Source organism: Montipora foliosa, chromosome 6, assembly GCF_036669935.1.
Source record: "Montipora foliosa isolate CH-2021 chromosome 6, ASM3666993v2, whole genome shotgun sequence".
Classification (NCBI taxonomy): Eukaryota; Metazoa; Cnidaria; class Anthozoa; order Scleractinia; family Acroporidae; genus Montipora; species Montipora foliosa.
In genome coordinates this window covers 72,336,152-72,353,651 of record NC_090874.1, presented here as the reverse complement: position 1 = coordinate 72,353,651, position 17,500 = coordinate 72,336,152, and the positions used below count along the sequence as shown (strand labels likewise).

The 17,500-nt window shown below is 41.3% G+C and overlaps 1 protein-coding gene and 1 non-coding gene across 3 annotated transcripts in view; one reads left to right on the top strand and one right to left on the bottom strand.

The window, feature by feature from the left end:
* LOC138008361 (TPR repeat-containing protein DDB_G0287407-like) overlaps positions 1 to 17,500 on the bottom strand; it is a 39,692-nt gene that overhangs the window by 13,439 nt on the left and 8,753 nt on the right. Inside the window, exons 8-20 of one of the 2 annotated variants that reach the window (XM_068855672.1) lie at positions 16,048 to 16,209; positions 15,065 to 15,169; positions 13,666 to 13,733; positions 13,482 to 13,566; positions 11,502 to 11,641; positions 11,087 to 11,198; positions 10,256 to 10,398; positions 9,451 to 9,610; positions 8,717 to 8,812; positions 5,624 to 5,778; positions 4,010 to 4,103; positions 3,762 to 3,917; positions 979 to 1,109 (exon numbers count right to left, since the gene is read on the bottom strand). In XM_068855672.1, the coding sequence (XP_068711773.1) occupies positions 979 to 1,109; positions 3,762 to 3,917; positions 4,010 to 4,103; positions 5,624 to 5,778; positions 8,717 to 8,812; positions 9,451 to 9,610; positions 10,256 to 10,398; positions 11,087 to 11,198; positions 11,502 to 11,641; positions 13,482 to 13,566; positions 13,666 to 13,733; positions 15,065 to 15,169; positions 16,048 to 16,209 (1,607 nt within the window). The remainder of the gene's footprint in view (positions 1 to 978; positions 1,110 to 3,761; positions 3,918 to 4,009; positions 4,104 to 5,623; positions 5,779 to 8,716; positions 8,813 to 9,450; positions 9,611 to 10,255; positions 10,399 to 11,086; positions 11,199 to 11,501; positions 11,642 to 13,481; positions 13,567 to 13,665; positions 13,734 to 15,064; positions 15,170 to 16,047; positions 16,210 to 17,500) is intronic. The other variant, XM_068855673.1, reaches the window with a different exon arrangement.
* Positions 12,949 to 13,021, top strand: Trnat-ggu (transfer RNA threonine (anticodon GGU)). Its single transcript has one exon. It is a non-coding gene; the product is annotated as a tRNA-Thr (tRNA).

Genomic DNA, 17,500 nt, shown 5'->3' with positions numbered 1-17,500 from the left:
ACTTGAGGATAAATTCTCATTTACTCATCGCCTAAATTAAGCGCCGTTCCGACCAGTGTCATTTTTGAGGAACTACCCCACCCTTTCCATATTAAAAGGTTGAAATAGTCACCAAGTGATTACAATAACGTGAATTTACATGTTGAGATGACGTTCTCGTTACCGTCGCCGTCGTCGTCCTCGTTGCTCAAGCTCCCAGCCTATTCAGATTTCAAATGACAAAAAATGTGGGTGGATGAAGCTTTTTATTGTCTTTGTTGTTCAGGTAGCGTTTGGGTAACAAGCCATTTCATTGTCACTAACAGGAGCTGCTTTACACCGCCCAAAATTATTAAGCCGAATTCAGAGACAAACTGAAAAGATGAAATGGTATATGAAATGAATCATATATGAACTGCGGATATGAAATCAAGTGAAGCTATGATCTTCGCAGTTATGAAAGCAACTTTTGCAATTGCGTAGGGAAGCCTGAAAAATTCAGGACTTCAACGGGGTTTGAACCCGTGACCTCGCGATTCCGGTGCGACGCTCTAATCAACTGCGCTGTGAAGCCACTGGCGTTGGGAGCTGGTCATTTGTGGGTTCTAATGGTCCCGTGAGGAATGAATCAATGATGAAATGGTATATGAAATAAATCATATATGAACTGCGGATATGAAATCAAGTGAAGCTATGATCTTCGCAGTTAAGAAAGCAAATGATCAGCTCCCAACGTCAGTGGGTTCAAACCCCGTTGAAGTTCTGAATTTTTCAGGCTTCCCTACGCAATTGCAAAAATTGTTTTCATAAGTGCGAAGATCATAGCTTCACTTGAAACTGAAGAGAGTTATAAGAGGAAGACGCCCTGATGCATGTGGAATTCAAAATTATATTATGTGAAAAACAAGGATGTATGTACATTTTGCGAGACGTGCGGATCGTATTAACAAAATGTATTCCAACTACTTGCAGGATAAACTGAATTACATTAATTCTTACCTCAGATACAATGATTCCGCCTTGTGCACGCTAGTGTTGGTGTCGTCCTGACGACGGTAAGCCATAGCTAAATTTAAAAGGGTACCACCCACATCAGGTGGCAGTTGTCCAAAGTACGCATCCTCATATAACTGTGGATATAATTAAGTTGTTTATTTAAAAGCACAAAAACTCAGGTTAGGTTTCGTTTAACCGTTCGCTATCAACAGCGTAATTAAATATCAATTTTTAGAGTGTCAGTTAGGACCGCCAAAAACCATGCATTTACCAGAGCTAAAGTCCTCAGATCGGGCTAATAAAGTGTCAGCTTTCCGCTCCGTTTTAGTCCAATTCTCATCTAGTTAGCTAAGGTGAAACTGACATACCTGAGCAATCGATCAAAAAGCGCACTGCTTTTTTCAAAAAAGTTAACATTTTTTCAGGTTTTCTCGCAGTCACGCAGCCCATATCTACGCCATCGTATCAGGGGCCAAAATCGTGCTGATAAAGTTTTCGGTCCCAAAACTGCGATGCGCTTTGCATTATTCTGTACAAGGACGATATCATTTGCGGTGTTCACCTTCGACGCGGCTGCGCTGGAGGCGCTATTCACAGTTTTCGACAACGCGTTTACACGCTTCGGCATGACAATCGCGGAGGAAAAAACGGAACGATGGTATTCACTGACGCGGATACCCATGAGAGCTTCATCAAACTCGGAAATTACCAAGTCAAGAATGTAGTGAATTTCAGGTATCTCGGATGCACTCGGACAAACGGGCGAGTCGGATCGATGAGATAATAGCAAATCTTCTGCGACCACGAAATCCCGCTGTGGGTACGCACGAAAATGCTAGAGCGAGACCAAAATATGCAATCCAGGGAAGCCATCTACTGAAAACCGAATCCGAAAAGCTAGACAGCACATGGTGCCAATTCCTCATGAAAATTATCAAGGGGGGATTCGCGCGCAAGAACGCACCGCCAAGGGAATCCAAGAAAGAGAGGGCAGCTCGCCAAGAATACGAGCGACTGCATCCAGATGATGTCGAGAACTTGAATTGGGGTTATTAGTACAACAGCTCCGATATCCTTAGAACCTCGAAGACAACTGTGATCGCAAGCTTCCACGAGAAGCAACACATGAACTTCATCGCGCACTTAACGCGGCGCGAGAACGACGAAGTGCAAAAGGTAATGTGTTTTGCCTCCCCAAGCTATGGCCACAGAAGTCACTCGCTAAGACTAGCAAAGGTAGGCGGAATAGAGCAAATGTACCTGCAAAAGACTATGTATACAACAAGACTGGTTTCAATGAGTGGATTCGAGACAGGTACGAAGCACGCTCTTCAAACCGGGAAACTTCCAAGCCGCACGAAGAAACAACAATGATGATGATGCGTATTCTAAAAACCTTGGTCTTTGTGTTTTTTAGGGGAAATAATTAGATTCCTCGACATGTTTTCTGTTTCTACACGCAGAAGTAATTTCGAAATATAGTGTGTACGTCTAGAGAGCGGGGCTTTCAAGAAACGCGAGACCTTGAAAGACTCTTCGTCCGAACGCATGTACGCCAGTCACCATTGCTCTGAATCTGTGTTGTGCACATTCAGTGTGACTATCTTACGTAGATTTCAGTGTTTGGATTATCTAAATATAGTGCCAATATTTTGATTCTTTCCGGCGAACTCTTCGAGCCAAGGTAGTTGCGGCTTTTTTCGTGGCCCAAAATTTCCGTGCCTGACAAATCGAATGAGGTACTACGATGCGAAATCCTGCAAATGACTGCCATATTGAACAAGTGAGTGGAAGACGAATGTTCATCTTTGCACACGGACACAACATCTCCACACCTCATTTATTTCTTTAGAGGAGTTGAAGTTTGGATTGTCTTTATAAATTAACTAAATTGTGATTCTTTTTTTCTGGACTGGTGTACACTTCGCATTAGCCTGGGCAAATTGCTTGTTTGTTTTTTTGAAGAACAAAATTCCTATAGGTCAGGCAAATCGAGCGAGCACTGCAAATGGCGGCCGGCCATGTTGAACGACTCATTGGAATCTCCCAGACCTCCCACCCGCTCATTCGACTTAGTGACCATGCATACATACTCGCCCTCACCCTTGGGCTGTCACCTTGTAGTGGTGGTGAGGCTTGAGTGTCTCAATGACCCTGAGAGCTGTGCCGGCTGGGACTCCAGTCCCTGTCAAGTCTAACCATGCCGGATTGGTTGAGGGGTAGAGGCCAGACAAAGAACAGCCCCTGGTCCTTCAGGTTGGGGGTTAGGCGGTGGGCCAATCACCCACCCCCTTAAAACAAAGTGGATTACAGAAACCTTAAATACTCGGAGGCAACCTTCCCTTGGGGCCAACGCGGTACCTTGTTTGGGTAGGCAAAGAATGCCACCCTTGAGCCAAAGCCGAGAGGATGCTCAGGAGCTGAACAAACCACTAGTGACCCCAAGAACTCAGATTAGAATAGGAAATTGGAATGTGAGAACAATGTATAGTGCAGGGAAATCAGCATAAGTTGCGAGAGTGATGAATCAGATGAAGATCCAAATTGCGAAAACGGGGAAGACCAAGGACAACATGGAGAAGAACGGCGAAGAGAGAAAGAGAAAAAGCGGGATGGAAGAAATGGAGTGAGGTACAAATGGCAGCGGCTGACAGAGACGGTTGGCGGGATTTTGTTGAGGCATTATGTGCCACATGGCACGAAGGAAGTAGGTAACAGGTCACATACAAACTCGCGCTGACTCACAAAAAAAAAAACGCTTGCAAGCAGGTAAACTTGTCAATTACCTGCAGTGCTTCCTCAAGCGTATTAACACACTCCTTCCACTTTCCCATGGAGTGATACACAGCACCAATGTTGTTAAGGGTGTCTGGAATTAGATGGTGTGTCGGAAGCAAACTTCGACGGTGAAGCTCCAGGCATTTCTTGTAATACGCCAGCGCCTAAAAGACCATGGCAAATAAGAGGAATAAGATTCCGTGACATTTTCATTTTGACTACTGAGAAAAGAAAGTAATTTTAAGATACACATTACCTCGTCAAACTTGTTTGTCCTATAACACAACACTCCGAGATCATTGTAGCAGCTAGCAACAGAAGACCAGCCATCATCCCACTTGTCCGCAAACCTTTTTGAAGAAAGACAAGCGGAAAATAAGTATAAATTAAATGCCGGATTCGTGCCACCCGGCGAAACTTGAAGAGACAGGAGTGTGGCCAGCATGTCACGCGGTATTTAATTTGGAGGGAACTAAAACTTTTTTTATCTTTTTACTAACACTGCGTTCCCTAAGTTTCTAAAACTTGATAGCTTTGTTATTTCACATCAAGCTACTCTGCATGTACTCTACAAAGAAAGAGGCTTTAAGCTTGTACGCCTGGGCATAGTTAATCTAGAGACTGGAGATGAAACCTCAAAACCTTTAAATGCCAGAGCAATGTTGTCGCGACCGCTGTTATACTTATACTTATACTTGTAAAATTCATTAATAATTCATGAGGGTGCAAACCAATCCCAGCACAGTATTCAGATCACATGTACACAACTGTAAACCCCAATACAAATCAACTGAATTATTAAACAGTTGAATTAACTTTTGATACAAACTCCTGCTCAGCTAATTAGTATTCATTAACTTTTGATACAGATCTCTACTGATTAAAATAACAATACTTTGCATTCAATTTAATGTATTCATTTCACAAGCAGGATAAAATATTCGCGTCCGATCTGTATGGGCGTTTACAATGGCGAGCCGATAGGCGAGCCATTGTAAACGTCCATACAGATCTCCCGCTCATATTTTATCTACTACATACATAATTGATCGCTCCCCATAGGGGCATTTCAGGGCCAATGAAACACAACGAAACGACGGAACAGAACAAGAAACCCAACTGACCGGAGGCAAACCAGTTGTTTATTTACAAGGGGAGCTGGGAAGTTGAACCAGGGACTACAAGGATCAAATTCAACGAGTGGTCAGAGTGGGTCTTGAACCCGGAATCTCCGGATCTGAGGCAAACGCCCTAACCACTGGGCCACACTGCGTTGTGTTGACACAGATATAGCAAAACATCTGAGAAGAAAGAGAAAAATTGGAAAAAGGAAATTTTCCTACTTTTGACCAGCAACAACCTGCCGTTTCCCGCTTGCCGTTTTACGTAGACTAAACGTCAGGAAGACATATCCTCTACATAACTTCAAATTGTATTATTTCACGTCGCTATTAGGACGAAAAACGCAGCGAAATGTTCAAAAATGCAAAACGCATTTGCAGAGCAGCGGCAGAGCTGTAGAGAAGAAGGTGGCGTATTTGAGACGCAGACGTCAACCGGAAGTGTGCTTCTTGCTCTCTTAACTTGTCTTCACACAACCACATTTATATTGCTAAGCATCTTATCTCCATTAGAGATGATTAGTTTAAAAACAGGAGGGGGGGGGGGGGGGAGACATTACTGTCCTGGCATACGAAATGTTCACATCCGGTTGCCGTCCGCGTCCAAAAAACGTCGCGTGTTTAAGTTCCCTATGTTTTCGCCCATAACACCCACTACTTGCTTAGCTTCGTGATAAGTACCAAAGTTGCCGCTTTGGGAGATCATTTAAATTTCACGTAAACATTTCCGTTGCCACAAATTGACTTACTTTTGTCTGAGCTCCAGGACTTCCTTGTGCAACGGCTCGGCCTTATCGAACTCTTCTGTATTCACATACAAACACGCCAAAGAATTACTCATTGTGCAGAATTCTTTTGCTACGTGGATATTAGAGTTGATTTCGTCGTCTGGATGAGCGGATTTCTACAACGGAAAAAAAGGTAAATTAACGATATGTCAAAGTTTACATATAATTATGGTCATCGCATGATCAACCTTTTCGGGAAAATGAAGATTGACTTGTAAATGAGACCCCGTCCACAACTTTTTTCTTTTCGGATACGCCTTCTGTCCACACGTATCCGGCGAATTGACCAGCGAATCCGGAACTTTTTGAATACGCTCTCCAGAGTGGATACTTTTTAATCCCTTTTGAATCCGGAACCGTATGGACGCTAAATCCGGATATTTTTTCATCCGGATGACGTAAAAGATCGAGACCAGCCCCTTACCGTGAAATCAATTCTCAAGATGTCTGCCGAAGGTTCGTGGCGTATGCTCTGTTACCTCTGTTTTCTTGAGGAGTCCTAAGTACTGGAGTGAATCCGGATGCGTTTCGGAGACGTGTGAACGGGCGAATATGTGAACGGGCGAACGACGTGTGAACGGGCGAATATGCTACGTGTGGATGGGAAGAAGATTTTTTAATCTCGAAAGAAAAAGTTGTGGATTCAAAAATATCCGAATACGTGTGGATGGTGCCTCAGAGACTATTTAACAATTAGACCCGTAGCCCGCAAGGGATACGGGTCAATAGCCCATTCGGCTTTGAATGGGCTATTGACCCCTGGCCCTTAAGGGCGAAGGGTCTAATTGTTTTAGTATCACCCAACTGGTTGGACAGAAAAGGCAATAATAAAGTTAGCAATTGCAAGTTAAAGAAATTATTATTTGGGAATAAAACGAAAGAAAGCGTAACGCTTTTCGCTACTCGAGGACTATTAATAATAGTCCTTTAGTAGCGTGGCCAATCAAAATGAAGGATTTGCATTAGTCCACTAGTTGGGTGATACTAATGCACGTTGGATCCAGTATCGTTTCGTAACGCTATTAAAATTCCTACAAGGACATGCATTTTTTCTCAAGTCAGTCATTATTTAACGTGTTATATTTGTTAGACTACAAAACAAGACTTGAAGAACCCTTCAGACACACGGCAAGGAACGGCACTCTATCGCTCGGTGCCTTTTCTGTTTGTGACTTCACAAACGGTCGGTCGGTTTATTTTCAGCTATGAAATGTTTTTCAATTCAATAAAAGGACTAAAATAAACGGAATAAATAGGGCTAATGTGCCCAAAGAAAACCATGCATTGACTTTTTTCATTGCCACACCTTCACAGACAGTTTATTTTTAAAAACGAAACGCCTTGGTCAAGCCTGATCGTTTATTTGGACAGAATCGGATTAAGGCAGCGTTTACACGAGCGCGGTTTCATTTGTAACCGCATGCGATTACGCTTTCTGTTTATACGACAACGATCGAGACCGTTGGCGAAACCGGGGCGATTTGAAAACGCTGCCAACAGTGGAGCGTTTTCAAAACGATACGGTTTCATCTGTCGTGTAAACTGCGAAACCGCATCGATTAGAATACGGTTACTATTTTGGGGCGAAGTTTCCATTGTTCCTTTCAAAATGGTGAATTTAGCACCTAGTGCAGCGATCGCTTATACCATCACGATTTTGACGCGGTTTTAAAGGTCGTGAGCCTGCGTCGATGTCAAACCGCGTTCGTGTATGTAAACGCTGCCTAAAATTGCAGTAAAGAAACCGTTTCAAAGCCATGGACGGCAACCGGAAGTTAGATGCTTTCCTTGACACTACCACGTTTCATTCCTAAGTATATTTTCACTATTGGAGACGATTAGTTCCAAAACTGTCCTGGTGTGCGAAATGTCCACTTCCGGTGTCCGTCCGCACGGAGAAAAATTCGGGTGCGGATAACAACGGTCTAACCAAGTACCTAACAATCGCCATACGATCACCGTGAGCCGGCTAAAGACAACTCATCAAAGCTACAGTTTTGCTCAACAAGACTCGGATGAAAATTGTCCTGCTATTCTGTTGAAACGAACTGATTGGTGCATTCTCGTTATATGTACACTTTTGTATAATTGCATGTATGTGATTATTGAAAATTCTCTGCGCTGATTGGTTTCTCTTGAGGTGATTATTACGCGGTTTTTCAAAATGGCCGCAAACCGTTTTGAATTAATTGTTTTAAAGAAAATGCACATTTTTCAAATTATCACCTATGTGATTGTACTAAAACAATTATTCCCCTCAGGCGAGGTGAATATCGGTGAATAAATACCGAGACGAAGTCGAAGTTTTTATTCACCTCTCGAATAATTGTTAAATAATTATAGGCGATGGTAAATGTTCGCCTGCGTAAATGATGTATTTTTTTTTTCTCACTGGTGACTTGGGTATACTCAGAAATAATAACGGAAATCGACTATTTCGGTAATAGTATGATCCTGGACATACAGTCGGCACTTTGGACAACCATTGAAGCACGACTGAAAATCCAATGATAATGATAATGATATGATAATGTTTTATTCAGCTCATATTGTTGTTTACATTTGATTTGAAATTCTTAATGAGGTTTCGGTAGCATTTTAGTTTTTTTTTCTTTTAGTTAGCTAGTAAGTTAAGAGCTGGGGAGCAAAGTGAACCGATAAGTTTTCTAGTTAGCTCCCCGTCTAGTTAGCTCCCCGAAGCTGATGGCGATCAACAAACAGCAACGCCCAAACGGAACCCTTGAAACATATTATTTGGGTGAGAAAAGTGACTTTTAAAGGAATTTTAAAACAAGAACGATGGGTCACATCTTATAACAGGGGCTTTATTATTGCACAAATTATTACAGAGTTCTGTATGCGTTTACGGTTGAGTGACAAATCATCCGCATTTGCCTAGTACGGTACCACGCCTTTTATAGCGCGTCTTCGTATTTAAAAGGCGAAGCTCCCAGGAATCAGAAGATCATGGAGTCTCCTCATGTTAACAGCACTTAGATTTTCCGAGTATTGCCACCACTGGAAAAAAAATACATCTCTTCGTGATTCACTTACTAGCAACTTTATGGCTCTGTTGAGAAAGGGCTGGACTGCGGTCACATTTCCTGCGTCCATCTGGAACTGGGAGATCTCGTAGACCAAAGGATGTAGCTACAGTTTTTCAAGAAGAAAAGATGTTCAATTTAAGACTTTTTGTCGCAACCACGCAGGGCAAGGGCGAACATATTTACACTAGCAAGTTTAAGTCCCCCGAGTGTTTAAGTTAACGCCCATCCTGTAGGGACATGTGACATGGTTGAGAATCTTAATTAACACACAATATACTACCCTCGAAACGTTGACGGTGTTATTGAAACTTTTTAGGGGCACGGGCCAACTTAACAAAACAAAGACGGCGTATCCTGGTGGATCATATTGAGAAATTTGTTGAGAAGTTAAGACTATTGTAAGGGGCTCTGCCATTGTAAATTCCGACATGGGACATGGCCTAAAAAGTAGCGACAGCACTTAAAAGTGAAATCACGACAATCGGTATCCTTCCTTTAAATTTCCGACAGCAACGTGAAACATTTACAAAGCACCGAAACCAGATCTTTTAAAATTCAGACAAGCGACACGTCACCCTCCTCCCCCCTGGCAGGGTAATAATGCATGGCTAGCTTAGTCCGCGCTTGAAATATTGGCTCAACATTAATTAAACGCCAGTAGTACAGCTAGCATTGCTTTATTTCAACAGTCTTATTGCGGCTTACTGCCCAGTTATTATTCAAAACCCTCATTGTCCTTACCATTTTAACTGCATTGATTAACTGTCTGCCATTTTCTTGTTCCTTGAGATACAACAAGGCAAGTTGATCATCAACAGCTTTTTCATACCATGCGTTTATTTCATCGCCAGTTAAGCTAGTGGACTTCCAGTAATGAAGCAAGTCATATTTAATGTCGCCGCTGATGGAATAAAAAAGGAAAACTATGATACACTAAACTTCCCCATTAAGGACAAAGATAAAAAAACGGTGATGACAATAGGCCCGCTGCAGGATAAGATCACGTGCCTTGATACCAAAGCCATGCTGGGACCCAAGCGTATCAGCCGCCATATCGAAAATTGTTTCTTGTCACGGCTTCAACAAAGTGCTGGCGATTTATTCGAGTTTGAGTCTACTTAGTTTTCCTGATTATAGTCCTTTCCGAAAGTATAATTAGTACATATCTTTGTGAATTTCGGAGAAACAAACGTACTTTGCGTTTCTTTGGAAAATCCGGTCCAACCGAGTCTCGGCTTATGCTTGACGCCACCTATTGCTACAATTGCGCCAATCGTGCAAGGACTTTTATACTGACAAAACAAAAGGTTCCCGGATTTCAGGTTGAGTAACTTGGAACCTCCCCTCCCCCCTCTCACCGTCGCTGTCGAAGTAGTTGTGCTTCCTAAGCTAGCACGGCTAAGTGAAATGTATCATTATTCGTGGCATACACTGAGTAATTATAGCAGAATCGTTAATTAAGTCCTTCTGTTTTTATTTCATTTTTTTATCCTTCTTTCTTTGTTTCCATATCCAAGTGTTACAAACTTAGTTCTGAAAACGTTACCTTGATATTCTTAACGCCCAGAATAGAGAAGGGATTGTGAGGCATTTAATAAGTCGATCTTTCTCTCCAGCTTTTTCCAAAAGCCATGGTAACTCCATTATGACTCGCTCGGGAAGTATAGTGGTGTATTCCAAGCTTTTCTCCTACACAAGTTATCAAACCGACAATTAAAGTGATTTTATATGTCGGCGAATACCAGAAAAACTAAAGCCAAAGCAGTTAAGATGACAAAGGGTATGGACACAGTCAAACACATCCGGGCCAGCCAACTCTGTGAACCCAAAATCACATGCAAGAAGACCTCAATTATTGCGGTTTTGCTCTCACTTTAACTGGGTTGGCTTAGAATGTGGCACGAGGTTTTTAAGCCAATCACCATGTGTAGCGATGCAAAAAAAATGGCAAACGGAATTCGATTGAACACCGTTCAGATTGTGACTCCTTCCGTAAAGTTCACAATATACATTTCGAATGCTGAAATACTGCAGACAGTTGGCTGGTGTCTCTCCACAAAACTTTGTTTCGGAAAGTGGAGGGGTGATATTTTCGCGACAGATCGTAATTTGCCTAATAAATTGCCTTTGCTAAGCTAGGGGACACTTAAATGTGCACGCTTTTGAATTGGCTGCCATAAAAAAGATTCAATGTAAATTTGTGACGGTGTAGGAACAGTTTATGACCCAGCGAAACTTGGGTAGCATTTGCCCCATAAATAAACTACTTCCCCTGGTGAAGTTGCTTTCCCAAAAAAACCTGCATCAGATACCCGACATACTAACGATAAAGAAAAATCATTACAAGTCTCTTACTTTTAAGAGAAAGATATCTTACTTTCAGTCTGGCCTCAAAATATTCGACCTCAAGCACTATGTAATGCTTAACAGTGGCTTGTTCCTGGCAGTATTTTTCCTCTATTGCCGTAGTCAACTCATCATACGAAAACCTAATGGAAATAAATGAATAATTTAATCTCACGTCGACCTTTTTGCTTTTCTTATCCATAATAGCAACGGTCTTCTAACGCAATGACGTCATAACCACTGTAACCGCCATGACGTCAGCGCCTTCTTGAATTTGTGGCTCTCTCTCTTTCCTTAACAAAGACATCGACAATAAGAATACTTCAGAAACTGAACAAGTAGGGCGTTCTGCCACTATTATCGACCATTCTTTGCGCTGTTTTAAGAGACGAAGCTTCAGGGTTTGGAGATATCAAACAGAGAAAGCACATGGTGTATATATTTACCCCAAAAGGCCTGAACGCTCCAAAAGGAAGTCCTCTATTGCAAAGTAGACCACGGACCACATTTGGTCGCTTATCTTAAGAATAGCTTTGATCTCAGTCTCTGAAAGACCTTGCCGAGATACCAGAATACAGCACATGATCTGCAAATACAAAAATTATAAGTATCATACTGCCTGGAAGACATTGGTACCCATCGACCTCGTTCCCAGGGCTTTTCTCCGCCGAGGGTAGGGCGGGCGTGGAAAAGCCCTGGGAACGAGGTTGCGATATCCATACAACCTTTTCAGCGGTGAGTACCCATGTCAAGGAAGTCAAATGTATTGTGGGATTGACAATCATAGGCAATGGTTAGCAAAAAACCCTTCTCCAAAATGGTGGCAACGGATTTGATTGAGTTAAAACTGAACTGAATGAAAAACTGATACCAGAAATAGAAAGAGCACCTTTACTTTAGTAACCCTGCAAAGTTTCAGCGTATTAGGTTTTATATCAGCTGAGAAAATGTAAGTTGAAAAATGAAAAAGTTACAGACGTTTGTATGACTGGGGGTATACGCCATATCCACAATCATAGTTTTCATTTTTCAATTTTCATTTTTCCAGCTGATATTACACCTGATATGCTGAAACTCTGCAGGGTTACTAAAGTAAGGGTGCTCTTTCTATTTCTGGTATCAGCTTTTAATTTTAACTTACTTGATTTTTCGGAAGCCATTTTGGAGAAGGGTCTAATTGATACCAGTACTAAAAGATATACATGTATATGAAATACATCATATATTGCACTGCGGGTATGAAATCAAATGAAACCATGTTGTCTCGCAGTGATGAGCGCAAATTTCTATTGCGTCGAGAAGCCTGAAAATTTTTCAGGACTTCAACGGGATTTGAACCCGCGACCTCGCGATACCGGTGCGATGCTCTAACCAACTGAGCTATGAAGCCACTGACGTTGGGAGCTGGTCACTTCTGAGTTCACAACTTCCCGTGATAAGTAATTATGAGTGAAAGATATATATGAAATACAAAATCTCGACGCAATAGAAATTTGCGCTCATCACTGCGAGACAACATGGTTTCATTTGATTTCATATCCGCAGTGCAATATATGATGTATTATATATATATCTTTCACTCATAATTACTTATCACGGGAAGTTGTGAACTCAGAAGTGACCAGCTCCCAACGTCAGTGGCTTCATAGCTCAGTTGGTTAGAGCATCGCACCGGTATCGCGAGGTCGCGGGTTCAAATCTCGTTGAAGTCCTGAAAAATTTTCAGGCTTCTCGGCGCAATAGAAATTTGCTCTCATCACTGCGAGACAACATGGTTTCATTTGATTTCATACCCGCAGTGCAATATATGATGTATTTCATATATATCTTTCACTCATAATTACTTATCACGGGAAGTTGTGAACTCAGAAGTGACCAGCTCCCAACGTCAGTGGCTTCATAGCTCAGTTGGTTAGAGCATCGCACCGGTATCGCGAGGTCGCGGGTTCAAATCCCGTTGAAGTCATGAAAATATTTCAGGCTTCTCGACGCAATAGAAATTTGCGCTCATCACTGCGAGACAACATGGTTTCATTTGATTTCATACCAGTACTATTATTATTTAAATTTCGGCGCCATTTTTGAAAAGGGTCTATGAAACAATTGCTTCAAATAAACACGACGAATTGCTTAAAATCCCAAGTGGCGGGAAGCAGACCAGTTGGCTATTTACAATTCAAGTGTACATCACCCCTGACAAGCAACGCAAAGGAATTGACTAGGGACTGCCCAGAAAAATCCCAGCTGATGATCAAAGAGAGTTTTATATACGAGAACTCGAGTGTCGACTTTCTACTCGGCTACAAAGTCAACTTCAACTTCATTGTCATTGTTAACGTCCTCTCCGAAGTCCTCTTAATCGTCGAAGTCATTAACCTTGTCAATACCACCGCCTGTATCATTTTCCTCGTCATCACCGCACTTACGTCTTTTATTAAATTTCCGTTGTATTCTTTCGGGTTGTAGTCCTGTTCCAGCCGTTCAAGAAATTTAAGGAAGAGTTCTTTAGTGCTACAAAATAAACGTGGCGCGCGTTAGTCACAAATTTCTTCGGACCATTCAACTTTCTGATAAATTTGAAAAGGACAAGAAAGGATATCAGATGTATACTCGCAAGCTTGAAGAAGTCTATCAAGGAAGGCATCAAGTTGAAAAAATTCTCCAAAGCTGCATAACTCCTGTAAATAAGAGGCAAGATAATGATTCCTCGTCCTTTGAGATTGAAATAGCGATAAGATCAGTTGTAGCCTGATTTGACTTTCAGTGCGAATTTATGTCAGGACGGCTTTTCAATTCAAATAAGCATTAAAAGCAGGGTGAACACTGTAACACCAACCCGCGGTGTGGCCAACACATCACGCATGCGCGCAACCATTTCAAGTAAAGCTATGATCTTCGCAGTTATGAACGCAATTTAAGTTATTGCGTAGAGAAGCCTAAAAAAATTCCGGGGTTTCAACGGAGTTTGAACCCGTGACCTCGCGATACCGGTGCGACGCTCTAACCGTCTGAGCTATGAAGCCACTGAGCTGGTCAATTCCATAACTGCAACGATCATAGCTTTACTTGATTTCATATCGGCAGTTCAGTAAATGATTCATTTCATATATCATCTCGTTAATTGATTCATTCCTCACGGGAAAATTAGAACCCGCAAATGACCAGCTCCCAACGTCAGTGACTTCATAGTTCACTTGGTTACAGCGTCGCACCGGTACCGCCAGGTCACAGGTTCAGACCCTGTTGTAGTCCTGGGCCCGGTTGTTCGAAAGCCAATTAGCTTAATCCAGGATTAGCGTAAACTTTTGTTTCAAGATTAAAACTTTTTGGCGAAGTTTCTTTTGCTTATTTTTGTTTTTCAAGATTGACTTCTTCCAATGTAAAGGTTTGCCGAATATCAGTATTGAACAGCACTTGGGAGTAGAGAAATAAACTTCTCGGTTAATTTTAATCTTGGATTAGCCTTAATCGGCTTTTGAACAACCGGGCCCTGAATTTTTCAAGCTTTTCTACGCGATTACTAAAATTGCGTACATAACTGCGAGGATCGTAGTCTAATTTGATTTCACATCTGTAATTCAGTGTATGATTTATTTCATATATCATTTCGTTCGTTAAAACCATTTCACTCGGTTTATTGGCAACCATGGACATCTGTTTCGTCCTTATAGAGGTGCCTAAAACACCCACCGAGTAAGTTGACTCTGCCATGCTAATGAGGCCTAACAAGGCCGAAACAGCTGTCCATGGGTACCAATTAACTTGGTGAAATGGTATGAACTCCTAAACAAGAAGCGAGAGGATTCAGAGTTGTGTTGAACAACCTTAAATTATATTCAAAAGAATAATCTGTTTCGTTCTTGTAGCCAAATCTAAAGTAAGTTACTTCAAGCTCAATGAGAATTTATTTCATGCGGAAGTAAATTTAAAATAAGTACAGAAACCGCCCACCCAAATAACCTTGAAACTAAAACTAGTAGGGTGACTTTCAAAGTAACAAATAACTTACCTCCAGCAATGTCTTCAAGAACAAAGGATTTTCTGTTTGCGCCTTGGTAACAATTTTACTCTTTTGTTCTGATGATAAGGCTTTTCCACGGACCTCAAGAGTTGCCTGTTGTTAATAATCAGACAGAGGATACGAATGCTGATAAGGTTTACTTATGGCCAGATAGAGTTTCTGAACTCTGACTTCATATGTGGTGGTGGAATAACAAAAGCAAATGATGGCAAATCTTGCAAATTATACAGACGCGGTTGAAAGGCGGGGTGGCGGGGAGGGGGGGGGGGGGGGGTGGTCAAACGGTTTCAACATCCGGCGCTTTTCAACAAAATTGAACAGATGTTGAAGCAAACGTTGCAGCCATTTGCCTGGGCCTGAGCTATCATTGCATAAAGATGAGTCATTCCCAGAAGTCCCCATGTTCGGGCCTCATTAATATTTAACAAGAGATCATAATCTCTTGTATTTAATGTGCTCTCTTATGTATAGTGTGTTTGTATTTGTTCATTTAACCAGTTTTGTTAGTGGAATGTTCTGTTTAATGCCTCGATAACATTACAAGCAGTAGCCTGTCCTATCCCGTTTTCAATTTCACGAAAACGAATTCAAAGCTAAATCCCTATGACGACAAGCTTACAACTTCAACGAAAATAAAACTTTGCGCTGTCCTATGCATTTCATAATTAAGTTAAATCTAATTCACGTATTGTGTTATATAGCATGGGCGTTCGAAGCGAAGCTAAACAAGTCTATATTTAAAAACCGTGGAAGACAATGAAAGTATACCCACACAAAGGGCTGTCTAATTTCGATCGTACTGAGACAGGTGGAATTTCCAATTTCTTCCACTGAGATCTGGGTACGAGTCAGATTAAGAGCGGTCTTGTTAGAGTCCCAACTTCCCAACTAGCTCTTTGGAGACCGAAATCTATTTTCAGGTAAATACTTTGTTTTGTTTGCGAAGGCAATAATTTGTGTTTATGACTAACCAATGCAATTTCTTCTCTTTCTGGCTCCTTCAATGGCGATACCTCAATAACAGCGTATGCTCTTTCTTCCGTTAATTCAGTCGCCTTTATGACGTCACTTCTAGTCAACGACACTATCAAATGGGCATTTGGAGGCAGCACCTTTGGTAACCAAAATAACGTCTTGGATAGAAAAATAGTTTGTATTGGTCAAGACAACATTTTCTTACAAGGTGTGTAACAAAACTGCTGGCCGGGTTTGACCGCCAACTCAAGTTGTTCTGGGCCAACAGCTGCAGCATATCATTTTACTCGCAATCCATATCATGGTTTAATAATCAAACTAATAATATCAATATTACCCTCTCTTCCAAACATATAACTCGACTAACCGATTTTAATTCTTTAAGACGCAGACTACACCTTTTCATCCTGGGATTAAGACACTATATCTATGCTTGCAATTGCTTAGAGAAGACACCCAACATATACCAGAATTTCAAACACGAGCTCCCCTACGTACAACGCGAAAAATATAGAAAATATGCTCAGAGTCATTAAAACTGTTGTAAAGATCAAATTTTATTTTTAATTTAAGTAGTACATAGTAGGAAAGAATAATGATAACTTTGAATGAGTAGTGGAAGAATCTGTATTGTAAACGTGTGTTCGTTTGTAATTTTGTAAGTGGTTGTGTGAAAAAAGTGAAAGTAAAAAAACACAATTTAAAAAAAAAGTTTGTTCGGGTCCCAAATAAACTTCTCAACTGCGCCAGTTGGTACTCTTAAAAAGTGTTTGTGTTTGTTTAATTGGCCCTGAAAAGCTTTTAATGTCAACGCTCAATTACGGAACTCTTGTTTAAATGTGTTACAGGTAATTCTTCCGTCAGATCCAATAGAACGCGTTCCAAGCTAAAATGTGGTATTACGATTTCGTCCCGTCTTTACACTGGAGGAATAACTTGAGAGACGCATAATTCCTCTGGACGGATTATGCCTCTCTAGTATAAAATCGGCCAATAGTTATTTGATTATGACGCTAAGCTTGTCTAAAGAATACAACAAAGTTTTGTGAAAGAATTAATGCTGCAGACACGTGTTTGCAAGAATTTTTTGTATACAGGAAGCTATTAAAATCGTATGATGCAAATTACAGGGAATTCGTATCTTCTGTTTTTATGAAGTCAGATTATCTAAAGTCCTTCCTTTTCAATTTAATAGGTCACTGAATTCCATCAAATTTTCCAGATCCAGGGCATATTTTAAATAATCTTTTCTTTACGTGTTAAAAGGGTCAGAAATTTAGAAACAATGCCATCAAAGATTCTTAACCCTTCAGTCAGAAATGCTGAACCTTTTCCGTTCCTGTTGAATGGGGTCAGAAATTCTGAACCCTTTTCCGTCCCAGTTGAACGGGGTCAGAAATTCTGAACCCTTTTCCGTCCCAGCTGAAAGGGGTCAGAAATTCTGAACCT